At 37.7% G+C, this 27,610-nt stretch overlaps 1 protein-coding gene across 4 annotated transcripts in view; it reads right to left on the reverse strand.

Annotated features, from left to right (window-relative positions):
* The window catches only part of thsd7ba (thrombospondin, type I, domain containing 7Ba), a 234,178-nt gene that overhangs the window by 25,862 nt on the left and 180,706 nt on the right, over positions 1-27,610 (reverse strand). For all 4 annotated transcript variants that reach the window (XM_051905093.1, XM_051905091.1, XM_051905092.1 and 1 more), the window contains 7 exons: positions 26,841-27,107; positions 26,415-26,593; positions 8,425-8,558; positions 8,154-8,307; positions 4,474-4,615; positions 2,112-2,227; positions 1,721-1,838 (listed from right to left, as the gene is read on the reverse strand). In XM_051905093.1, coding sequence (XP_051761053.1) covers positions 1,721-1,838; positions 2,112-2,227; positions 4,474-4,615; positions 8,154-8,307; positions 8,425-8,558; positions 26,415-26,593; positions 26,841-27,107 — 1,110 coding nt within the window. The remainder of the gene's footprint in view (positions 1-1,720; positions 1,839-2,111; positions 2,228-4,473; positions 4,616-8,153; positions 8,308-8,424; positions 8,559-26,414; positions 26,594-26,840; positions 27,108-27,610) is intronic.

A 27,610-nucleotide genomic window follows, 5' to 3' on the forward strand; every position in this document is an offset into this window, starting at 1 on the left:
AAGGGAAAAACCAGCTGAACTCCTAAGGAGCTGGGTCATTTGAGCGATAGGGACCCGGGCTGCTCTTAAGACTAGCAATTAGCCTATTTCATATTGCATGAAGCAATAACACCGTTCCATCAGCCAAACAGGGCAATAAACTCTGAATTAACAATTGCAATTTTGAGAACACTAATGGATAAAATAAATATTTCCCTTTGACTGATAAATCATGTGGTGTGTTCAGGAAAGCAAGGGTTTCATAACCCAGAGTCATTAACCTGTAAGCTGATCCTTAAATATGATTCATGACATAACATCCATAATTAAAAAGGGATTCCGACATGGCATGTTAATGAATGCAAAGTAAATGCACACCACCTGATAGCGTGAGCCTAGAGCAAGCGGAGCGTTTATCTCCATGGAACCCGTGTGCACAGGTTTATGGGTTAGGTTGCATGCAAATGAAAATGTGTCAGCTGCACAAGAACATTAAATATTATTGTGAACTGTAATTTGCATGCATGTTCTCCCCTGATCCTTCTTAATAGCTATGATTGCTCTACAAAACTGAAATCATCACTGTTTTGGGCTTCAATCTACAGGATGTTTCTTGACTTCTGCAAACAGTACCAATGAAATTTACGGTACATATGCAATTTTAGGAATTAAGAATTTAAGTCTGTATGTTTGCAAATGAAGAAACACTATCAGAGGAGGGCAACCTGGAATTTTATTTTTTGCGCTTAAAGTGCTATACAAATACATTGCCATTCAAATATTTGTGGTCAGTGAGATTTTTAAAGTTTTTGAAAGAAAGTTCTTACTGTACAGTATGTTCACCATGGCTGCATTTACTTATCAGTAATAATGTGGAATCAATGAATTGTGGATTCCTCTATAATGTTTTTCAAAAGAACAAAATTTATTTGATACAGAAGACTTTGTAATATTTTGTAACAGACTTAAATTTTTTCATCAATTTCTTGAAAAAATTAAATCTAACTGACCCCAAACTTTTGAACGGTAGTAATTGAATCAGGTTTATGCACTTTTATTACATTTAATCAAAAGCAATTTTTTACAATCTGTATTGTGCATAGCTCACCCAAAATGAAAATTTCTGTGTGAGAAAAAATTAAAGTTTACAGAGTTTTAGTGTCAGTACTACATTGAACTACCATATATAATGTTGAATATAATGTATAATAATGCAATGGGGGATAATGTCAAATGTCTTGCGTTACCAGTAAAAAGTGGCCTACATTATTTTAAATAAATCTAGTCAATGACAGGGTGCAAACAAATTCATATTTTTCTGTATTTTCAGCTTCAGAATCATGAATATTTTTATTCTGGTATCAACATTGTCCTGTGCATTGGGTTACCAGCACCAAGTCCAAGACTGTTCATTTCCACCCCAATGTAATACCAAATTTAGCAATTTAATCAACAGTTCATTTTTTTGTTAACCTTTTACCAGATGTCTTGAAGTATCACAATAATATTGTATCGTAAGTTCATTATCGTGAAATGTATCGAATCGTGACATGAGGGTATCGTTACATCCCTATCACACAGTAAACAAACATATATCATACGGATCATATATTTCCGTCGCAAGGGTTCAACATATTTGGGGGCTTCTGCATCAAAACATTTGAAAACCCCTGTTTTATGGCACAGTGTACTCACTGAGCAGTGGCCCTCTTCTTATGTATAATTCCATGCTGTGACTCACCTTTACTGCCACAGGTGTGTGAGCACTCCGTCCAGGGCGCCCAGTCAGACAGGATGCAGTTAAAGGGGCAGTCCACCACACAGTTCATCGCCAGTCTCCATGGCTGAGGCAGGCCCAGCTAAAACAGTGGGATAGCCATTAACCCTATGTCCCCTCACCACACACAATCTCTGTCTGATGAACCAACTGTGAGCCGATGAGGGGCTATTACTGTAAAAGACTTCAATGAAATAATCATTTTCTGTGTATGGAGCAATACTGTAGGGAGTTAATGGACAGTCATGGCTGATTTGCAGTGCATGCAGTTGAAGGACATAATACAATCCCACAGAGCTTAATTCCCCCTCAGAGAACACTTGTACTGAGAGGAGTGGCAGGAAATGAAGGTTACCTCCTCGCACACGCTCAGATCCACCACTTTGCCATCACTGCGGATGCAATCTAAGAGTCGTGTCCTCGTGCCCTGGCCGCAGATGGCATGTTCGCTCAGCTGACAGGTGCTCCAGCCTGACCCGTAACCAAAGGGTACAAAAGCACACACACGTAACGGAAATGTCAGACTAAAGTGTCAATCTAATATCACATTTCTGTACACAGCATTTCAATTCTTTTCAAATATGTCCTGAATAAGTGTGCATACTATCTATCCTACGTTATATGCAACATCAGGAGTAATGCGTTTCATCAAAGTACATTCAAACACAAATTTTGAAAATTGTCCACAACTCTTCCTGTTGTCTGATGCTATATATATATATATATATATATATATATATATATATATATATATATATATATGTTAAATAAATATATATATATATATATATATATATATATCTATCTCAAGACACAATTCTATAATATTGTAGGATTTTCCAATATTGTCATAATGGCTCACTCCTTATTTAAAATGACATATTACATATGTACACTACCATTCAAAAGTTTGGGGTCAGTAATTTGTTTTGTTTTTTAAAAATTACTTATTTAGCAAGAATGCATTAAATTAATCAAAAGTGACAAAGTAAAACATTTATAACTTTACAAAGTATTTCTATTTCAAATAAATGCTGTTCTTTTGGAATCATGAAAGAAGTATCACAGTTTACATGAAAATATTAAACGTTGATAACAATAACACTATTTTCAATCAAATAAATGCAGCTTTGGTGAGCATAAGAGACTTTTGAATGATAGTGTAGTTTTTGTAGAAATATGCAAATTGTGATTAAGCTAATGTCTATGAAATGGCAAAGTAGAGTAGTGAGATGCACTGTGATCTGAAGGCAGAAGTTAGGCCGTCTTTATGATGCTAATCTGGCTTTAATCAGTCGAATGGCTTCGAGGAGCAGTATCAGTACTGATATGATCAGCGATTTCATGGTCTCTGTGCAAGAAAGCGCTTATCATCTCATTCATATCTCCATGCCCATTTCCTTCATTAGGGTCTATCTGGAAAATTAGTATCTATCTTCTTTATAGGACGATCCTTCACATGTGCAGATGCCCTGGTAAGCTCAATATGGATGGCATGGAGTGGCTGCAGGCGACTGGACGATCCAAAGCAGTAGATGTACATCAGTTCAGAAGTTCCAATGCTATCTCACGACCAATTCGTATGTATTTTACAGGGTGGCCAATTCATATGAATCCGTACGACGTCACTTGTACGAACTCATACGATTTGTCTAAACGTGACGGGTAGGTTTAGGGGTGGGGTTAGGGGTAGGTCATTCGTACGAATTCATATGAATTTGGCAACTTGTAAAATACATATAATTTAGCAAAAAACACATGAATTCATATGAGTGAGGTTGTACAAATTCGTACAAAAAAATACATAGGAATTGCTGTGAGATCGGGTTGGAAGTTCACATTCTCAGTGGAGATGTTAGTGTGAGAAAGCAACAAAAGAGGACGAGCCCTGATCTGGCTTGAACGGGAAACTCACCCTGGACATCATATCTACTAAGAACCTGCTAGACAAAGTGTAGTCAAAGAGTTTTTGAGGATATACAGTAGATTAGCATGTTCCTATTAATACTACAGTGGATAGTATCTCCCAGTACTCAACTGGAAGGTTTCCCTCTATGGGCGGCGTAGCCTACTGGTTAAAGATCCGGACTGAAGCCCAAAAGATTGCAGGTTAGAACCTTGCAAGGACCGATCCTTGAGCAATCACCATTGTGTTCTTGATAAAGGCACTTTATCAGATTGCCTTAGTGAGGCTGTCTTTGTAACTTATCTTCGTCCTTTTTGCCACTTTTATCAATAGACATACAGTATGGTCTAAAAGTCCATACTGAGAATCCGGAGTTCAATATCCAATGTGAAAAAATAAAAAGAAACACTAACACATTAAAACAGTTCAAATGGTTAACATTAGTCAGGCTTCATGAACAAACAATGAAAAAAAAAGCAATTATTAATTTAAGGTTTGTGTTAATTTATAAATATACTATTATTCAACATACTCTCATGGCAATTCAAAACTATTTTACGTTTTGGCACATTAATGGCTAATATGTATGATCTCTAGCTTCTGTTAATAAAAATCTAAAAACAAGCAGCTTTGTCAGAATTACATCAGAAATACCAGACATTTCTTGTGTTATACAACCGGGGGCCTTTGAGTGAAAAAGTTTGAGAACCATTTCTTTAGAATAAGCTGTTGAAGTGAACCTGTCATGCAACAGTCATTAGATGCCAATTTCATATTCTGTGTTGTGTCAAGCAGAATGAGAGAAACCCACTGGAGACATTGTAGTGATAACTGAAGCAGGTGCTGTTGAGGCTGCAGGGCTCTGTCTGGTTACTGTCTGGACACACTCTGTCGGCCACAGGGGGGCGCAGCATGTGTCTCGTCCTCATCCTTGCTGTGCTTTCGTCACATGGCTACAAATAAATACAGTTAAAATGTCAAGGTGGGCTTTGACGCCAAGCACATTAAAGTCTAGACACTATTTTAAAAGTGCATGTACATGGGCAAGCTGAGAAATACTGCTGTGCTGTGTCATACTGGCTGCATTGTGAAAACAAAAACAAAAAACAGCAGTCAGGCAGCCACATGGTCTTGCGATGCTAAGTGCACTGTTAGAAGCTGTTAGGCTGCAGGCAGCAACTAATCTGCATCTCCATCACTGTCAGACGCTAATGAGACCCTTTAAACGGCTAGCTGGCCACGTCCATGTATCTCACTATTGGGGAGGGTGATCATCAGCATGAGCTCTATTCGGCTAGCGCCATATATCTGTGCACCCAGGTTTTTTGGGAACATTTCATAATTATGTAAAACTGAAACCAATTAACCAAGCTCAATCACCGAACAATGGTGTTTGACATGTTCGCCGTGCTGGCTGAGCGCTTTGACAAAGCCAAGAGAACAAACATTGCTTGGAACTGAGACCGTACAAGGTAGAATTGTGATCTAATGTGATTAGCGTAGAGTCCAAATTATGCTGAAATGGCTTGGCAGTCTTGTGCAGGTTGGGCCGAGCCAGGATAACTCATCCAGCTTGTTTCTGATTTGTTGAGTGTGAATTGAAGAGCTGTTTGCACTTCAATGAGTCAGTGGCCCGATGGCAAATTGTATCTAGGGTAACTTTTTATGCACAACATTAATTAGAATAACAAATGCTTCATTACTACTGGAGGTTCATCTGCATACTGATTTCACTTGTCTCTGTATTCACTGTTTGAAATTTCGCCGCAGGAACTCTGGAGAACTGTATGAAGATTTGACTAGCGAGGCAGCATTAATGTGAAATATTCAAATGGATGCAAAACATCTCGACACTGTCTTATGTCATGGCCCAAGCTGAGAAAGAACCTTGCAAAAATATACTGTAAACGTTTCTGCTTTTAATTCACAGACAGAAATGATCTCTCAAGAGGCATATTTTTATGAGCTCATAAACACCAGTGCATAATTTTCACCTACAAAAAATGTCAACACAGCAATCTTGCTGAAAACAGCTTAGAGAAGTTTGAATCTCTACCCTAGTTTATGCTGGTCAAATGTCTGTGGAACATGACCATAGTTAATGCGGTGATCTGCTGGGATACATATGTGAACTTAAATATAACTGACTTAATGCATAAAAAACACTTTAGGACTGGAGATGCATACAATATATTGGTATCAGTTTGGACTGATAATGGAGATCAGTATTGGTTGATATATTTTATAAACATTTATACTACAATACTGTTGAATGCTTGATTCGGATTGGTTGAAATACGCTCTAAGGTTTGCAATTATTTTACAGTAAAAGCACAACTAAAGTAGTTCCAGGCAGGTCTTGACGGCATTACAGTTCAATATCACTTCGCCAAGCGATTTCAGTTATTTCAAAGGTCCTTACAGCCTACAACAGCAAATGAACCAAAACCCACAATGGCACTGACCAAGAAAATATATAGAACAAACAATAGGATAAAAATGACAATGTTTTCCCCATGAAATTACATTTTAAAAGTGCTCTATTTCTTCCTCTCTCTTTCTCATACACATATAGTACAGACACACACACTGAAACATACAAGCGCACAAACTAGTTGACAGTAAAATAGGTTACACTTCATTTTACAGTGCCGTAGTTACATTGTAATTGCTCAAATATTTACTGAGTACTAGGGGTGAACCGGTTCTCGGTAAAAAACCGAACCGTACCGTTCTGCACACTCTGTTCGACACGCACTTGCACCGCAGTTCATCTCATATCTGACGACGCATACGCATCTATAATAAGGTTTGTAGAAAATAAATAAAACAGACAGAGAGAGTTAGGCTAATGTATGTTTCTGTCGATGGATACGCATTCTGGCTTCCCCTAAACTTTGTTCACTGCGAGTGCCGTATGCTCTATATGACCAGTCATTTACGCCGTCATCACCCGGGCGTTGATAGCGCGCGAGCGCAGGTGAGATCTGAACAGCACACGTTGCTATCTGCGTTTAAACTAAACTCATTTAAGCCTTGCCAATTTAAACATTTAAGTGCAAGGCTCAAAAGAGAACTTGCGTGCACGCTGTGAGAAGATTTGTGCACTCATCCGAAGTGCGCACGTCTTTAATTTATACAGTGAAGATTACATGCAATGTTGTTTTACATTTTATTAGCTACTTTATTCAATTTCTGTACCTGAAAACTGGATATTTGTATCTTTGCTTTACTGTATTTATTTGTGCCATTTGATTATTTGTTCTTATTTTCTTTATTTTTATTTGACAGTAGTAATTTTTTACCTGAACATAGCACATACCAAACCGTACCTAAACCGTGAGCCTAAAACCGTGATACAAACCGAACCGTGAGTAATCTGAACCGTTGCACCCCTACTGAGTACTATTAATTAACTACATGTACTATAGAGTTACAGTTAGGGTTTGGTTTAGGGTCAGTTACTTGTAATTATGCATAATTTACTGTTATTACTATAGTAAGTACATGTAGTAACGTGTATCTACGGCACTGTAAAATAAAGTGTTACCTGTTTCGCAACTGAAAGGCTATATGACATTTCTCAGTAGTGAGGTAGTAATGTCGCTGTTCTTGAAGCAGTTAAACTTATGGTTTTGCTATTAGTAAGGACGCTGCTCCCGAACACATATATATTAAGTGTGTATTAACAGTAATTAATACTTTTATTCAGTAAGGATGCATTAAATTGATCAAATGAAAGACTAACATTGTTACAAAAGATTTACATTTCAAATAAATGCTGTTCTTTTGAATTTTCTATTGACAAAAGAATCCCCAAAATTTGTCACAGTTTCCACAAAATATTAATCAGCACAACTGGTTTCAACATTGATAATAATAAGAAATATTTCGTACTTATTTTATTGTAACAATAGCTGCTGTTCCACCGTCAGGCCGAGTGGTTCTAAGAATGGCAATGAATGGTTATGGTTATATTTTCACTTGTTTCTGCAATTCATGCTGGTAGAATGCATGTAGTGACAACGGCTGACGTATTTGTATTATATTCCAAAGAGCGGCCGTTATCAGCCCCACAGTGGAAAATTAAACCATATCCGTACCGGCTGGGCCGGCTCAGCACGGAATGGAATGGTCAAGAAATGAGAACGGTTTGGCCTGACGGTGGAAAAGTGTCTAATATTTCAAAATATTACTGGTTTGACTATATTTTTGATCAAATAAATGTTGTCTTGGTGAGCATAAGAGACTTTTAAAAAACATTAAGGAGTCTTACCAACTCCAAACTTTTGAACAGTAGTGTAAATCCAGGCTATTTATTGGTTATCGGCCATAACATGAAAATAATTATCTGCCGAAAGTGTCCGAAAGTGTGCAAATAATTTTTGGGGCGTCTGTATGCTGGTCTTTGCATCAGGGTCAGCTCACAATGTTGCTGAATGTTTAAATTGTGCCTTTAGAATATAGCACAAGACAAAAAGGGCATCTTACTATTGAACAGGTGCTCCACTGACTCCACTGGGACATCACACAGTCATCAGGGCACGGCAGGACGCAGGTCTGAGCTTGGGGAGGGATTTCTTCCTGGTCACAAAGGGTCTCATTCACACTGCTAACCGGATCCCCACTACCACGCCTCACACACCTGTCACACAGAAAGAACAACAGAATGGAGGACAAGGGTGGCAGACCGGAGTGGGTTGTGACCCCTAAGAGAAGCATCTGTGATGGTGTTACTCTATAAGAATGTGTCCTTGCTCACCGGATCTTGCGGCTTTGGACACCCTCTCCACAGGCTGGCAGCTCTTCCACTGTGTTGATGGTGCAGACTGACCAGGGGTCTGTTACCCACTCGTACTCACCACACTCACTTTGACAGGGTACAGCCTCATACACCTACAAACACACAAAGACAGCCATAATGAAATTATTATTATCATTTAAATCTCAAACATCCGTGTGGTTATCGTGAACCAGAAAAGCTGCAGTATATTCAAAAAGAAATGTAAGAAATCTTTAAATCTCTTTTATATTTATGAGGTTCCCTATAGACGTTAGTCAGAGTAGACAACATCTTTAATCTGATGCAAACAAAAACAAAGCTGTGAGGGATGGAAGTACAGTCTGTTCAATAGTCTTCTTGTAATAACTTTATCTGCTTCTTTATCAGCCAACATCAGGTGGGAAAAATATGTTTGCCAATAAGTCCCACCAGGATTTTAATGGACTTTTTTCCTGATTTTCTTCAGCCCAAAATGACTGAATTTGCAGCATTTTTGTGTTGATTTGATTGGATTACAAATCCATCAGTAATCATTACGTGTTTATATAATTAGTATTACTGACAGTAAGGGTAGTTACCAGGTTTTTTTGTTTTGTTTACTTACTAAAAATCAGTTGTTAGTCTCTATTTTTTCAGTTAATTACTCAGTAATTGCATTCATTTGAAATATTAAACACGCATATCTAATACAATAATGTACTTCATCTACTGATGAAATCAGGCATTATGAGGACTAGGACTATGAGGGCTACTTCACATTATATCCAGTATTATATATACAAACAATGAACCTCTAGCCCACACACTTTCATTTTGTCTGATGCGCTTGACACAAAATGGTCGCTGATGCAACCATTGAAAAATTCTCTCAAGCAGTTTTAAAATGAACAGTTTGGAAAAACACTAGCAACTAGACATATTAATGTTTGGAGAGAAAAATTAAGAATATTACATATTACAAATGGGCCTGCGTTAAATCACAACTATTCTTTCCTTTTGCAACACCTTTATTTTGGTTGGATTTGCATTAATTCTTGTACTTGCAAGATCGTAAAATCCTTGAAGAACTGGCTAGCAGCCAAATAGCTTGAACTTTAACCTCCATGGATAAAAGTTCAATTTTGTTTGAGGAGGAAAATAGTCAATCCACTCTAAACTTGGATTCAGGCTCATTGTGGTACGAAATATCCACTTTTCATGATCCAGTCGACTAACAAAATCAAACCTTACAAACATTAACTTTTTGCTTATTCTGTTTCTGTTTTATACAGTCAAACCAAAAATTATTCAGACACTAGATATAATTTTTTAATTTTTTTTTCATTTATTTACTACTAGTTCATTTATGTAAGTGAGGATAGCAAAATAAACTGTGACATATTATACCTAAAGATTCTTCATACAGTGGACTACCAGTAAAATTGATAAAAATTTGGGACCAAAAATTTTATTCAGACACTTTGACCTGACCATGTTTTGCTTAAGTGTTATCTGATACAATTAAGATTCATTTTTTCTGACACAGTTTTAACTCTGAGATCTTGTCATATTTTATTACCCTTTTTAAACTCTAGTGAATAAACTGTAATAATGAATGAAATATTCAAGGTGCCTGAATAAATTTTGGTTTGATTGTAATGTCAAACGGTTTGAGAATGCCACATGTTGTTGTCCTCAGACTCTCACAGTATTGTTTTCATTTGCATCAGATGTTTGTCTATTTTGATTATGCTCCATGTCTTCAGTCTGTAATGATGGCTGATGACTGGTGAGAGGCTTGTCGACGGCTTTTTAATGTGATGCATGTAGGGTATTCTCCTGCTTCTTAACTTCAGTAGACATGATTTCATTCACAAATGAGTCCAGAAGCCAAACACTGCAGTTACAAAATACTTGGCATTAAAACCAATAAACTCTGTAACACAATGGCTTACAAAAACACAGCGAACAACTGAGACTGCACGTTTATAGCTTCCTCCCGAAGGAGATAAACACGCCCTAAACACACCCTCTCAAAATATCCCATCTGGCCCTGCAGCTGCTAAATCCATCAGCCCTCTCCACTAGTCTCCTCTCGTCTCTCCTCGTCTCCTCTCCTCTCTTTTAATGAGTGTCATTGAATTTCCAATTACAATAATCAAATGATTGTTAAGACGATGCTCAAGATGTGAGAAGTGAGTGAAAAGATGATGAATGAAACTGGCAATAAATCTACTGAAGCATTAAAAAGGGGGTAATTTCATTAACATAGACAAACATTAAGCTCTACAAACATGACAATATCAAGAAATGAAATTGCCACGTTAAGAAACAATCATTAATGCACCAATACTCATCAACAGCAGCAAATGATTTTATTTAAAAGCAATTAATGGTGAAAGTCAGTTTTACAGCATGCCTGATGGTTTTCCTATACAGCTACTATAAACATTCAACCTGTCGTCTGACTTATAAAATGCAAAGGCGGCGCTCAATTGTAACACATTAAGGAAAAGTTCCCGTCTGTTCTTTAAATAGCACAAATATAGGATTCTTTCCTCCTTCACGGCGACTTTCACTGCCTAGCTTTTAAGCGGAGGTAATATTTTAAGAAAAATAAACTAGCTATGCTGCTCGCAGGTCAGTTCCTGTAACCTCTTGGAGGATGTAGGTACTCTGGGCCGGATAATGAAGTCCCCTGATCCTTCTCAAATGTCAGTCGAAGGGCCAGAGACGACATGAAAATGTACTTCATACTAACTCAAATCTCAGTCAGCCAGTGATCAAAATACACTAGCCTCCTCTTATTCGGAGGACGGCTGGGGCCACGGAGGCTAGCGGGGGCAGTGGGGTTAACAGATGCACAGGGAGAAACACAGAATGAGGCACTGACCTGAGCCTTTGAAGATGTCCGTATTAGCAGTGCATGACAAGCAAAGGAGAGAGAAGAAAAATGATATATATATTAGTTTTGAGCTTTAACTTCTCCTGTGCAGTAGCTTATAGCTGTCTGCACTAACTTATCTTCAACAGATTATCAAGTACAGAAGAAATTTAATGCAGCTTGTCTGGCTTCGTCTCTCTCTGTGTGTAATTATGTTTATATGAGGGATGAAGATGAAGACAGTGATGACCACGGTAAGCTGGCAGATTGAAAATATAATTAACTCTCTAAATTGCATCAATTGTCCAAAGTCTAGGAAATGAATAAAATGTTTTACACTAGAGGGAAATTCAGCTGACTAAAACTTTAAAAATGATATAAATCTTCTAAAACATCTATTATTTTTCCTCTTGAGGTGCAGTTTCTACAACTGGACCAATACAGTGACCCCAAAAAAGTTTTTGGACACATAAGCCACACTTAAAATGTATCAATTTTATTGCATTAAATGCAAAATATCCAAACCAAAGTGGCACTTCAGAAATGAAAAATACAATTTGCAAGAAAAAAAAAAAAGGTTAAATTACAAAACAGTAGATAAATAGTTTAAAATTAAGACAAAATGTATCGGGATACTTTCATAGTTAGTGTGATAAACTACATCAGTGGTTATTCTGCTAGGACACTTGAAGAGAACTGATGATGAACGGATTATTTGTATGCAGATGACAATTAGTTTGATATTTTGTATCTAATGCAAAGACTTTAATTAATTTTTAAGTGTCCAAATTCTATTTTAGGATGCTGGAATACCAAAAAGAAATACAAGTGTGAATTTTTTGTTCAAAATGCTCAAAGGTTTTAATATTATAGATACATAAATAAATTTTGATATTCAATAACGAACATTAAAAAATTAATTAAACAAAATAAAATAATATTTTTTTATATTATACAGACTATAAAGACAGCACATATATTTTAATATAATGCTTAATATATAAAAAATGGTTTTAATATACAAATTTTTAATAAAAGATATTGCATCATGTAAAGTCAAACTGATATACCATTCATACAGTATGTATTGGCTAATACGACAAAATACTCGTAAATGAGACATAAGCAACTGTAGGGCTGGGCGATATGAAAAAAAAAAAAATCTCGATTTTTTTCAGAACAATTGACTGATTCACGATGATTTTTTTTTTTTTTTTACTGTTTAACTAGTCAACTTAAAAACTTAACTACAATATGATTTAAGTAACATTCTCTTTATTAACAATCTGGTTAAAAAAAGTTCCATTCCAAGTGCACCACACATGAAGTGATCAACATGGTGTAAATGTAAAACAATTTGTTAAATATCTTTGCAGAAATATGCTTGAAATATGAAGGCAAATGTTGTAAAAAACTTATCTTAAACACATCCTATATACTCAGAAATAATATAAAATAAGAAAATGCTAAACATTTCTTAGCCAAAAGTAATATCAATAAATAACATCAGTAATAGGCTATTATTAACAGCAAATGCTTTGTAAAAACAGAAAACAACAGCAGCTTTCAGCCTGTCACCATCATGCAAACATGAAATATCAAACAGGTTTACAGGTTTTTGCATTCCATTGCGCTATTTGTCCAGTTGATTTTATGTTTTTTATGTTTAGGTGTTGCACTTGTGTCTCGCGTCTTTTGCAGCGTCTCACCCATGAAACGGCATTCTAAAAACACGGCGGTCAAGTTAAAAAAAAAAAAGCTCAACTCGCGTTTAATAACTTTGCCTTTTTTTCCTCATTCCACTGCCTGCGTCTCATTTTTATAACGCAATAATACATTTCTGAATGAACATCCGCTTAAGAATAGTGATGTGTTCTACGTTCATAGAGCGTCACATGAGAGCTGTTAATCAGACGCGCCGGCGCCATCATGAGGTCGGATCATTTTCTTCTCCTAATCATTGCTGTATTGTCAACATGTCCAATTGTAACGCTTGCTAACATTTTTATTCAAAATCGCGATTTCTCTATTTAAAAAAATAATAAAATCGAGGCAAAACATTAAATTCGAATTAATCGAAAAAAATCAGAAAAAAATCGCCCAGCCCTAAGCAACTGTCAAGCACAGTAGGTCAAAGCAGTGCTACAAGAGCACAATGCAAACACTGAGCATGTAATATATGCACACACACCCACACACACATACACCAACACACAGAGCCCTAACATAAGAGCAGCGTTTACACCAGCAGCAGAGACAGCAGTGGTAAGCCTAGCAGGCAACTCTCAGCTCTATAAATCTCTTTAAGTGTCACAGCCTGACTCAAACTTCAAACAGATTGGGCCATTACTGTCTCCTGGCCCCTGGAATCAAACAAAACAATCGGGGTACATTGAAACATAGGGAGATAAATGCTACCTCAGTGATGGCTTCTAACACACTTAAGATGATGTTCTGATATTGAAACACTGATACTAAGCAAAAACGGATGAAAAAATAAAAGGATGTACCTGTGTCACAATGTACCGACGCTAGTGTACTCACACTCAAGCTTTAAAACAATATTTTAGGACATCCCAAGACTTATTCAATAGGATAGGACAAGCAACACTTGTTTAACTTTTTTTTTTTTACTCACCCTGATGTTGTGTGACTTCTGCGATTCTTTTAGAAGTGTGAGAGATTTAAAAGTGATGGCAGATGGCCAGAATTTCAGTCAAGAACTTAATTTCCTTCTGTTCCTTTCACAAAGCTATTACGGCTTCTGAAGAGTTGAAATATAGTCTGACTTATATCGACTATACCTTTATGGTGCTTTTTTGAGCGTGACAGTCTGATAACTGTATTATTTCATTGTGTAGGAAAAAGAACAACTTACTCTTTTTTTTCTCCAGTCATGTCAAATTTAAATTGTACAGTACAACTAAAGTTTGGCACCAGTAAGATTTTTTTTTTTAAAGGAATTAATACTTTTATTCAATAAGCATGCATTAAACTGATAGAAAGTGTAAGTAAAGACATTTATAATGTTACAAAGATTTTCTATAAAAAAAATAAATAAATAAATAAAAAAAATTACATTTTAAAGTATTCATCAAAGGATCCTAAAAAATGTATTCAAAAAAATCTTACCAACCCCAAAATTTAAAAGTAGTGTATACATATGTTTCAAAGCAATTTTACAGAAAATAATGCCTTAAAAAATCTCTAGCAAGCAGACAGTGACAAGACTCCTTGTTTAAATAGAATGAGGAAATGCCATTGCCTTCTGACAGGCACATATTTAAATAAATCTCCACATGATCCATAATAGTGTAATCTTTTTGTAACAAAATGAGGGTGAGCAAATGATGAACTATTCCTTTAAACTACAGAAAGATCAAATACAGTACAAGCAAAATTGTTCACAATTATTCACAACCACCATCTTAATTCTTTTCCATCCTCAGCCCAATAAATACTTTAAAACTGGGGAGTTTTTATAAATGCACAATTTTACTAGTAATTCATTTATTTAGACTCCATGCACACATTTTAAGTCATGATTAATACCTTTCATACTTTTAAATTAGCCCTTAATTCACTGCAAATTCAAACACTAAGCAGCAGCTATTTATTCTAATACAGAGAGCTTTCATTGGATTAACACTCAGAGTTAGATTTCTGACCTTTTTTTCCCAACAAGGGGATTCCGTAGCTATCAGATGACAAGTGAGCATTTATTATTTATATCATCACGCAGTTCTCGTTTCGTTATTCTAATTAGTTGATAAAGTGATGGCTAACCTTTGTAACACTGCTAAACACTGCAGGCCATCTGGACTGCAGGAGGACTTTCACAAAGCTGGAAAGACTCCAAGAGCAAATTGAGCACCGCACCACCGGGGACCAAACAATATGCATAATCACAACGACTGTGTGATGCAGAAGAACAGACGAAGAACAAGAGGTTTTACAACTTTTTACTGAAGCACGTCTTCAAAAGTCGTTTTAATATTTCCAGCTACAATCGGGTCTGCTGTTGACAGGTTTTTGGTGATACTGTTCACAAATATTTTCTCAAACAATATTTTCTCTATTTTTTATTTTTTTTTTTTCACCATGAAGCCACAGTTCCACCCAGGTCAGCTGACTTAACGGCATGAACTCGAGAGGTTAGATGTATTGCTGTGCCACAATATTTGATTTTGGACTCTGTATACATGAGTTGATTTGATTTAAGAGTAAATTTCTAAGTTTTGCTGTGTACATCATACAAAGTGACTGAATTGCTTCAGAACACTTAAATTAAACTACCGAAGTTGTTTGGATTTCAATGCGCGTTCTTGACGTGCCTTCCTTCTCCTGTGGCTGCAGAGTCAGCCGATGCCACATTTGATGGGTATGCAAACGGATAGCTTTCTACAGGTATTATAAATCTCCTTGGTGACATTGTGTGAAAATCACAGAAACAAATTCCACCTGCCTTGGTTGCGTGGAAATAAATAAAGATTCGATGACGCTAATCTAATGCTAGCATTGTCACTCCGAGCAAGGAATCTTTCACCCTTTTACGCCTCCTCTTGTTGAAATGTTCTCTGATTATAAATGAGCCTAAGAGCAATTCAAGCTCACAGGATAAATAACAACTCCTCTGGCATCAAACACATTTGAGAGAGTGTGTGTGTGAGAGATGTTGAGAAACGCTGTGGGCCACTCATTAATGAAGTGAAGCAGCTTTTGCCCAAATCAAAACATCAATCTCCAAGGACGTCTCTGCTAAACAAACCTCCAAGTCAACAATTTGACAGGGAGTATCAAAGCATAACATCTCTTTCGCCTAGTCATTCGGCACAAATACAGTACATTTTCCCACAGTTGGAAATGCCAGATATACACACAAAGCCTAAATGAAAAACTTATTGATTTTGTTGTATTCGATAAAGGAAGCTGTGATTGTTTCAGCATGGGGGCAGAGCACTGCAGTTATGGCCATAACCGACAAGCAGCAACATATTTTGCCTGCAATGCACTCGAAAACCGTGACACATATCATCATCTGTAAGTGGCTGAACTCTGCACCAATTATGGAGGCGGCAGTGTGGGGGAGCGCAGCTTTTGTCTGCTTATATCCACTCTTGTTTCCAGTTAACAAAAGAAAATGTCACACATTTTTAACCGGTCACTCTCAAGAGCCTTCCTTTATATGAACCCCCAATCTGATAGATTTATACAATCACACCAAGGGTGAACAGACTCCAGAAGACTCACTATAACAGACATCAGACTGAAGAGTCACTGTAATACTACAACAGACAACTGCTTTTTCATAGAAGTTCAACACACAACCTATTCTCTCAGGGTTGGGCAAAATTCAGAATTTAAGAATTGGTTTCATTTCAGTTTATGATTATGCATTTGAACTGAATTGGCCACATTATGTTAAATATGAATTGGAATCACAAAAAGAGGCATTTACTGAATTGTAACTCAAACAAATTCAACACAGTCACATGTAGTGAACAGCAGACGTGATGGCACCAGAGCTTCACAACAGACATCCTTTTGTCCCATTTGATTAATACAAAAATAGGATAGGACCCTCAACGACAACTAAATGACTATTGTAAACAGGACTGCCAAAGGTGGAGGACAGGAAAGATGACATCAACGGCCCATCGATCATAGGCTAATCTCATCACGAGTTGCCTTTGTTCACCTCAGCCCTCCATGCCTGAGTCCAAGGTGTGAATGACCATGGCTCCTAGGGCTGCCAAACCGGTTCTGGCTAGAGCACAGCAAGAACAAAGAAATGCTCCAAAAGAAAGACGATTTCTATACATATTGGCCTGAAACCACAAAAATGGATAGGAATACTTTAAGGAACATGTCCTATACGTCTTTTTACTCATCCAGGAACCTGTGCACACAGTGGAAACCACACCTGGAATAAAAGCCAATGCAATCGCAACAACTGAGACAGAAATGTGATACTTCAACCAATTCACATCAAGTCTGGACTCTACGAGTTCAGAACACTGCCACAAAACTTTGAGATAGGTTTGAAAAAGAAATAGAACATTTCCAAGGTCCTAAAGACATTGTTTTATTTAACTGTGTATTTTGGGACAATACAACAAGTTTCACAGGATGAAAGGTGGGCGTGTTAAGGGACGGACACCTGGAATGCTGTGACCCAATCACATCACCACATCAGGAAAGGTGGGGATTTGTAATCCCCTCCCCAACAGGAAGGAATAAAAGCTTTTCCAAGTGAACAAACCCTTGTTCTGAGTTTCTGACCTGACGAGGGAAGAACAACAGCACGACCAAGGTGATACTCTTGCGAGTATACCTTTCGCCGCACGGATCTTCAAGCAGTCCAACTGCTTCTGCAGAGGACTTTGGCTCCTGACCTGCATAACTCAAGTACCTCCAACCTACAGAAGATCCTACGGACCAACCACCATCTGACCTCCAGTTCTCTGGATTACACAAAGACCTCCAGCACTCAGTGCAGCTCTGTAACTGTTGGAAAGCAATCCAGTCTCCCACTGCACACGGAAGGATACCAGTGGACAACGCTTCCCATTCCCGGACTGATCACCCGACCAAGTGAAACGCAAATATAAGCTAACCAAACCTTTTCCCAAAGGCCTTGGCATTAGGTTGTTGCTAAATGAGACTGCTATTTGTGTAGAGACTGTTTATCTAGGGTCTGCGTACACAGATAGATACATTAGACACGTTATCTGTATTCATAGTAAATGCTTATTTACTATTTCATGTCAGCATCCAGAAAGACCACAATTGACTCCCTCATAGGCTACCCATTCATTGCTTCGTCCAGTCCGTTGCTCATCTACTTGGCATTCGGTTTTGTTAACATCCATTTGTGTTGTAGATTGTAGTTTCTGTTTTGATTCCAATTTTTTTAGTAGTTTAGTCATTTTTCCATAGTAGTTTAGTCATTTTCCTTCGTAGTATTTAGTGAGTGTGATATTTTACTCTTGTATATCTTTTTGTTAATAAATTCATTTTATTGCAAACTGTGTAATTCTTGTGTTGATAATAAGAGGCTCTACAAGCTCACCCGAATCTCACTAAATCCTTCAGATTGGTCAGATGATAAACTTCCTCCAATTTATAAAATTCTAATTCTGTCAACATTCTTTTATGATTGTTCTTTATTGTCAAGGTGAGATTCCTGACTGATGCCCCAAAATATTGTAAGGAATCATCTGACTATTAATATTAATACAAAATATTAATATTTAAGACCATAAATAACTACATTTGTGGTGCCCTCATGTGAGGCTAATCCAAAACCACTACACACACAACAGAGAAATTTCATTAGTCAAACAAGTTCTGCAGTACACCATAATTATATAATTAATTTTGGCAAATTATGCCTATTTATTCCCTGATATGTAGAGTAGACTTTTGTTCTGATTAGACTTGTTTCTCTAAACCAAGTTCAATACTGTCAAAAGATCACAAGTCACCAAAACGGCATCAAGAAATGTCTAAATTCTTTCACATAACTTTATAAAAATATTACAATATTTATATTAAATATATTATACATGCTATATTATGATTTATTTAATATAATAATATTAAATAAATAATACAAAACAGAAAATCAGAGTTTTGTGAAATATCATACAATTAAATTTTTTTGTCACATGATCCTGCAGAAATCATTATAATATACTGATTTGGTGCTAAATAAAGTATAAATTATAAACAAATTATAAATATTTATTATTATGAGCAATGTTGAAAACAGTTGTGCTGCTTAATATTTTTGTGGAAACCATGATAACATTTTTTCAGGGTTCTTTGAACAAAGTTCAAAAGACAATATATAAATATTTATTTTTGGTTTTCATAAATTTCTGGTAAATTTAGTGTTCATGGTCCATAAAACAAAAGTTTTTTTTTTTTTTTTTTAAATACAATGAAATACATATTTCAGCATATACATATGTAATACAACACTAATTTCTATAGTTGCCATTTCATATCTGTTCTATAATATTTAAAAGGAAAAGGAAGAACTCAAGCTTATTTTATATTCTCTTTGAAAAAATAACGAAAAATTACTTAATTTCAATGTAAGTTTTAATGTTACTATTATTTATATTTATTGTCAGTTAGAAAAAAAGGAAAACAAAACACACAGATGATCATTTGCATGAGCATTACCTCAATATGTTCAATGTGGACACTAAGCACTGCGCTATGGTGCCGACAATAGGTAGCATAGTAAAAACATCTAATTATAATTATAACATGCTGTAATTTGATTAAAAAAAAAGTAATAAATCAGTGTGCAGAGAATTATGTCTTTGTAAGGGTTTAACAACCGACGTTCGTCATATTTCCACATGCTGCAGTGCATCTTGTAAAACAGAGCAGTCACAGCATACAAAAGCATGACATGTTTTCTAAAAGTCTACTTTTGAGCTAAAGACGTGCTTCATTTAGGAGCTGTGGGTGAGGCAGAAATGCTTTATAGGGAGATTGGTTTCTAAGCACAGATTTACAGAGGTTGTTAAATTATGCAAGGCTGGTGAACACAGGCTCATCTCATCAGTAGAACAGTCTGCCTCAGCGCACATGATGACTACCATATGGTACCCAGCTCTGGAGGTGGGCAAGAAGAATGTTCTTTACACAGCGAATCTAGCACCGAACCCTCCGCTGCGGGTAAAACAGACTTCAAACTGTGGCGGAGACTGCACCAGCCCTGAGGAGAGCTGCATCTGTTGCATCTGATAGAAATATCACCATTCGCCACACTTAGTAAAGAGGATAGCCGGAAAAAATTCAGACAGAAAATTACATGTCACTAGCAATTCAGAAACATGGACTATTTCACACAAATGATTACAAGTGAGTTAAATGAGGTTCATATTGCCACTGCATTGTAATGAAGTACATGAAGTTACTTATAAGTGGAGCAAATATAAATGTTACAGAAGTGCTCTTGAATCTTGTTTGTGCATCCAAAAAAAAAGAAAAAAAAAAAGAAATAGCTGTCCAAAACCAAAGACAGCTGCCTGACCTAACACAGTGTTTGAATATAAAGTTTCCTTTTAAGGGGCTCAAGCAGGCTTCCAAGGCCAAGTCAAGTCTGATGATCTATAACAAATTCAAGAGACAATCAAGTAAATATTTAATCACTATAACCCCTTATTTACACTGCACGCGTCTGCGGCACACTCCGGAGAGGTTTTGTTCCGTCTTCTATGCGCGTCAACTCACACCAGGAGCATTTCAGAAGCGAAGCGAGACCAAGTGATTTGCTTGTCCGACTGTGTTTTCTTGATTTTTCGTGTTTTTAATGGCTAAATGGTTATATTTTGTCTGGTTTAATTGTGTTGTATTGCTATGCCCTACTTTGTTTTGCTGTAGCCTATAGACAAAGTTAATACACTTAAAAGTCCTGTTATGGACAACAAGGATAAAAGATTTTCAAGTTTTTCACCTTCGAATCTCATGTCGTCAATTTCTGGCCTCCTGGTGATGTGTAATGCGAGCAGGAGTCTACACAGGGTGATTATTTTGAATTTATTTTGTATTTGAGTTATGTGACTTGGACGCGGCGTCCTTCAAAAATAGACTTGGCGCCTATCTTTAGTGAAGCGGCGCGGTGAGCGCGGCTGGTGTAAACACAAGCATTGACTAGAGTGGCGGCGGATCTACTCCGATGGGCCGTAACGCGCTGCAGACACGTGCAGTGTAAATAAGGAGTAATACTTGTATTTTGATAGAAACAGAATCATAAGTTGAAATAAATCTAATGTTTATTAAAGATTTTCACGTAATTCTTTGAGATAAATGATAATGAAAGCCCGTAGCAGATCTAGGCAGGTGAAGCTTGGGGAGGTGGAGGCGCTTAAGGACTAGCTTACAGCAAACAATGAAAAAGACTATTTAAATGTTGAGCAAGCAATATCACTGGCTGCAGGATCAGCAGAAGCCAATCAGCTTGTGCCATGTGGTAATGATGTGATTTCTTGTAGATTTCATGTGAAGGACCTAACAGCCTGCGTCCTCTAGAGTTTCATGACTGAACTAGATATATATATGTAAATATTATTATGCTAATATATATTATAAGTCAATTAAAATTCAATTTAATTAATGTATTATAACATAATATTTTATTTATCCTTTTTGGAGCTTAAGTTCAAAAGTCGATCTACTTTCATTATAGAGAATTAAGCAGCCTGGACATTTTGCTAGATAACTCTTTTTGTGCTCCACGACATAAGATTAAGTATATGATGATCATATAACAATTGTTTATGATCATCGCATGCAGAATGTGACCAGTTCCTGCACAGTTCAACTGTAAGATCAGTAGTAAGACAGTGAATGGATGACATCCCTCCACACACAACCTCCTCCCGTTCCCATCACAGTGGCTGATCATCTGTAAAGCAAGAGTAGGCGAGATAAGAATATCAATCTCATCTCTTTTGAGTGACTCACTGTGGGGAACGGTGTAAGAGGAAACATCTGGAGAAGGTCACGCATCATCCCGTCTCCCATCGGCATGGCTGACTGCAGACAATCACAGGGCAAAGATGCTTAGAATCATCAGCATTTATCGGCATAATGAGACAGAACGCTACATGTCCTCGTTTGACGTGAGGTAAGCTGTGCCACTGCTTAAATAATTTCTCTTCTCAGCAAGGAGAAAAGAAACAGAGGTAAAACTGAAGCATTGGGTGTTCACTAGTCTCAGCCTTAGACGGATCAGACGGCTGAACGTCTGATGCATAAGTCACACAAAATTGGAAACACATCAGGAATTTCAAAGTCGTTATCTGATTGGTTGAATTCTTCAGGATTTCCTGGAGACGTGTGTGTCGCATTCTTTAACGGTCCACCAGGAAACAAAGCTGTCATGATGCCAAACCCCCTCATGGAAGAAGAAAGCTGTCATGTTTACAACTGTGATACGCTTTTATCAGGATCGACTAAATGTTGGATTTTCAAAAGTATGTGAAGTTCAAGGCATACACTCTTTAAAATACGTCCAAGAGTTTTACATGCCAGTCTATTATTGTACAGACATGGACATTTTCAAGCCCCTAAACATGACGCTGAACAAAACAAACTGTGATTGGTTGCTTTTACATGTCAGTCAGGCAGCCTCTTGGGCGGTCTTTGGCCAATGAAAGCTGTTATGGAGTCCAGACCTTCTGCAGTCAGTCTGAAGGTCTGGCTACACGAGACTAGGTGCTCACTTACAGCTGTGAGCGACAGACAGTGAGCACTACAGCCCTACACCCGTGTTATGTCCATACAGGGCGAGTGTCTCAGACAGCCAATCAATAGATAAGTGGTGGAAAGACAGCTCTGGTCCTGAACACGGTCAGCTGTTTACTAGTCTGAGAGGGAGCTGGAACAATCTAGTGATTGTGACAGGCCTCTCAGAGCCTGTAATACCTAAAAAGTCTAAATAATGAATGAATGCAGAGCGCTGCCCTGCTCTTTGACTCACGGCAGAAAGCCACACTGGGGAAAGTGAGGATTGCTTGTTAAAGGTAGAGGCCAGACAGCCAGAGACAGATTATCAAAGACACATAACAAGCTAAAGCTCACAAGGAACGTGGCATGTTAACAAAGTTTTCTTACCTAGTCCTGCTCCAAACAATTTACTTTAAAGAGAACATAACATCAAAGCCCAGACGTGTTCTGATCTGCGGCAAAAGAATGCATTTGATGTCACAATATTGAAATGTAAATTAAAGTGTTGATAGCACACAACCAGATTTTTTAGGACAGTGTTTGCCAGTCTTGAATTACACTTTGAATGCTTTGGGCATGCTGCTCTGATCCACAAACTCCACTAATAACGTTTTTGATTATTCCAGGACCAGTAATTTCAACACAAAAACATTCACTCTGCTTTTCTTACACTTCCTGTATTACCAGGGCTCGACAATAAGGACTGCCCGATGGCCCGGGGCCAGTGTGAATGACGTTCGGGACAGTAGACAGAACTGTTACTTGCCCAATCGGGCCAGTGCTCTAAGGTGTGCGCATATCGTCTATGATATATTTGTTGATTTAACGATCTGACATTACTGAGTATGTCCCTCACTTTGCAAAATACAAACAAAAACACACCTATTGAGTGAACGCATACACTACGTGACGTAGGTTAGACTAGTGCACGTGCATATTTAGAGTGCACGATTTCTCTGCTTGATTTAGTCTATTAAAATGCATTTAGGCTATAATGCCCCCAGAATTCAAGATAAGGGGCAAAAATGCCCCTGTATGTCTTTTATATTTATATAATTTAATATAATTAACCAATATTACATGAAGAGCGCCATTTTAGCCAAATATAAGCATGATTACAAATGTGATAATGATTTTATACAATATACAGTTTAATAAACAAGCAGTTTATATTAAGTGACTTACATTTTAGACACCAAACCGCTTGTTTTGCTCTATTTCGCCAACGAAAATAGATCCAAACAAAGTCCACAGAATTGTTTTGCGTCTCTGAGCAACACTTCGTGAATGAATCAGCCGTTTGAATGAATCGGTTGAATCTCAATGACTCGCTCATTAACAGTGATTCGCTGCCACCTACTGGCGGGTTTAATTTCACATTTAAAGTATCTTTTCATTTTATAAATGTTTTTTTAAATAACAGTATTTAACGTTTTATATTTTCAACATTTCAAAACATTATTTATGAATCTGTAACTGCTCTTGACTGATTAACTTTAATAAAGTTTAATCTATAGTTATACATTAGATTACAATTTCTGTACCTGAAACAGGTTTATGCCTACATAAAAACATGAAAAGCACTGTTTATTTAATTTGTTTATTCTGTTGTATTTATTTGTGCTATTACTTGTAATTTGATTATTTGTTCCTATTTTATTACTTACTGTTTACTTGTCTAACAATATTTAAAATTTAAGTGAGTTAATTTTGTAGCTTTTGGTGTCAGTTTATTTATTAAGGTTAAATGTATCAAAAACAACGAAAACAATAACTTGGCTTATTTTATAGGCCTATTTTCTTTTCTTTTCTTTTCCTTTATTATTTTTTTATTGTGGGGCCAGTGAAAATTTTGGCAGGGCAAGTAAAAATCTGAACCACTGGCCCGACCGGGCCAGCAGAAAAGATCCTTAGCGTTGAGCCCTGATTACTCTCTAGCCCTTAGGAAAATCAGGTGTTAGGAGGTCTGTGGAAAAGTTCAGAGAAACATAATGTGGACAAAATTCCACAACAATGGCTTCTCAGCTGTGCATTAAAGAGTTTGTTGGCACATTAATAGTGATTCATTTATAATAAAAATAATATTTTTTTTGTGTGCACACAAGTGCCACAAATAGTGACAGGCTACTTAAAACAAAAATAATCTCATTGAACACATGGAACTATTTCTTAAGTTTCTTTCAAAAGGCTCTTTTAAAATGGGCGATTTGGGTCAAGAATTTTCATATTTGGTGCATCACTATTCCAATAAATGGAGATTTTTGCTGGGTCATGGGTTCAATTCCCAAGGAATGCATGAACTGAATCTTGATCTTGAATGCAGTGTCACTTTGGATAAAAGTGTCAGCCAAATGCATAAAATTGTAGAGAAAATACATAGTCTCACCTAACGTTTCAGAATCAGAATAGATCCAACCAATAAATGTGCTCAGATATACCAGGATGCCAAAGTCTGCAATCAAAATTCAGAGATTTCAATATGAACTCCAACATTTCCCATCAAACCCTTCTTAGAACTCCATTAAGTTTTCTGAGCAATGAAAGGGCATCCTTAGAGCGATAAAATTTTCCTCAAACTCACACACATGAATCCACTCTGGCTTTTGTGGCGACGTTCTTACTACGCTTACAAAGAAACCTCCATCTCCACACCTTTTGCAGAAGGGGCCGCTTCAAAAAATGGCCAGCTGCAGAGCCTGTCTGCCAAGTCCACAGAGCGGCCGTTAGCAAAATGTTAACACTGAGAGTTCATCTCCCCAAAAGATTGGAGGGGGCATTAGCCAAGGCAAACTCTGCTTTTAGAGGAGGGGTATTTTGAGTCCCGTTAAACAGTGGGTCCATAAAAGTTGTTAGTAGGCACTTAACCATCTGTACACACAGCCGCAAAAGAATGCATTTGAATATTTTTCACGCACACTGCCTCATCTGCATACTGACCTCTAATAACCAGTGTGTCCTCTACAGCCTATTCCAGCACACACAGCACATTTATAATATCATTTCCCTTTAAAGCGCGACCCATCTGGGAGCAAGCTGTCGCAAATGTACTCATAGATGAATGTACCTTCTTTATGCTTTTCTTTCTTTTTTGCAGATGCAGTGACATCTAATTCAGGAGACTCAAACAATTGCCTTACTCATGCAAAAAGCACATGACTAATAACCAAATAAGCATTTCTATCATCAAGATCGAGAATGAAAAATATGTGACCCATATGCGTTCTTTGGCAAGATAAAGACTGAAATGAGAAGCTGTCAAGAGTTGCACATGCTCAAGCAACAGCGTTTAACAGAACACTTGTGCAAACTGTCCTAACTAGCTGATGGTGGAAGGAGGAGAGGAGAGGTCGCGGAAAGACAGCCTGCGCTAATGGGCATGTTTTTCTGCGAAGAGAACAAATCTACGGCAATCAGGAAGAGTATTTACACGGACACTTATTATCACCTTTGTGCCGTCTCGCTGCGAGAGAGGAACTATTTAAAGGACGAGGAGATTGTGTTTGTTCATACTTTAGCTTCGAGGCTGAAGTACGTTCGGTAAACTGCACTTAATGAAGAGGCATGCATTAACTGTTGAAATGGTAATGAGTTGAATGTTAACCGTGCTGAAAATGCAAAATGTATCTCTAGGCGGCTTAAATATATTCCGTTGGGGATATTTCAGGCATTCAATAAAAACGGATGCGTTAAAGGCCCTAAATGAAACCGTTTACATGAGCGATTATCTGAGTCATGATGCCTGCGATCATAGACCCTAATGATTCTCATTACTCGCTTCTCACTGACGATCAACCATATGGTGGTGGAAGCCCACACAGAGACTAGGTTTCCCTATTGGGACCGCACATCTCACCTGATTCTTGAGGTCTAGTTTGGGGCATGGCCGCCCGCCGTTGAATGGCTTCTCCCGAAGCCATTTGGACCTGATTTTCAGCCCGCTGCCGCAGGAGGCACTGCATGCCGACCACGGTGACCAGTCGCTCAGCTTGCAGTCCAGAGGGCAGGGCACGTGGCAGACCTCTTCCACCAGACCTGCGAAAGAACATGTTGAGCAATCAGAGCGGCCGAGCCCCTGCCATTCACCATCACGCTAACAATGTTAGCGGAAACACCTTGTGCCGATGTTGAGACCTCGTCTAATTTACACTGACAGTTCAGGGCACCCCCACAGCTTCCTATTTGACTAATGACTGCTCGCCTTTCCAGCAGAGACGAATTACTTAGCTCTTTACTGAGAGAGAGAAAGAAAGGAAAAGAAGATAGAAACAAGTAGACGAACCTGATTCGCTACAGAGGTCTGGGCTAACCAGGTGGGCTTCATGGTCCAGACAGGCCACGGCACGATAACGCAATCCCCGACCACAGTCACGTGCCTCTCTGCGACCCCTCCAACCCTGGAGGGATCCTTGCGCCGGGGTCTCCGACAGGATACAAGATGACCAGTTACCATACGGCTGAGAAACAAACTCCTCACACGGACATGGCTCGGACTCCACCAGAGGATATAAGTCTTCCCGCAGACAGCGGTCCTGTTTCCGGCTCCGACCTGAAAATAGTGACAAAACAGAGAGCCAGAAAGAAAGAAGGTAAAAAAAGATGGAGCAATAAATAACAGACTCGTCATCAGAATTTTTGGTGCTATTCAGATGAAACATTCAGACAGCACTCTGTGAGCTCATGTGTCTAATGTACTTATCGGTCTATGGAAATTATTAAAACATTAATGATTTCTGGATAACTGGACCATTACTCATTCTGCTGTCAAATGTGGACTGCTAAGTGCCAATGCAAACATCCCCAGGGAACGATTAGAGAACTATTCTGAGTAGACTGAAATGGAAACGCTCAGTGACGAGAGCAAGAAGACAGAATAATTTCCTCAAGCAAAAACAACACTCTTTCAGCACATTTTATATGATGGAGAAGGGGTGACCAATCCTGCTCCTGGAGAGCCACTACTGAGCAGAGTTCAGCTACAACCTTAAATAACACACCTGAAGCAGCTATTCAAGTTCTTCAGGGTTAATAAAAACTTCCAGACAGGTGTGT

Source organism: Ctenopharyngodon idella, chromosome 9, assembly GCF_019924925.1.
Source record: "Ctenopharyngodon idella isolate HZGC_01 chromosome 9, HZGC01, whole genome shotgun sequence".
In the NCBI taxonomy this organism is placed as follows: Eukaryota; Metazoa; Chordata; class Actinopteri; order Cypriniformes; family Xenocyprididae; genus Ctenopharyngodon; species Ctenopharyngodon idella.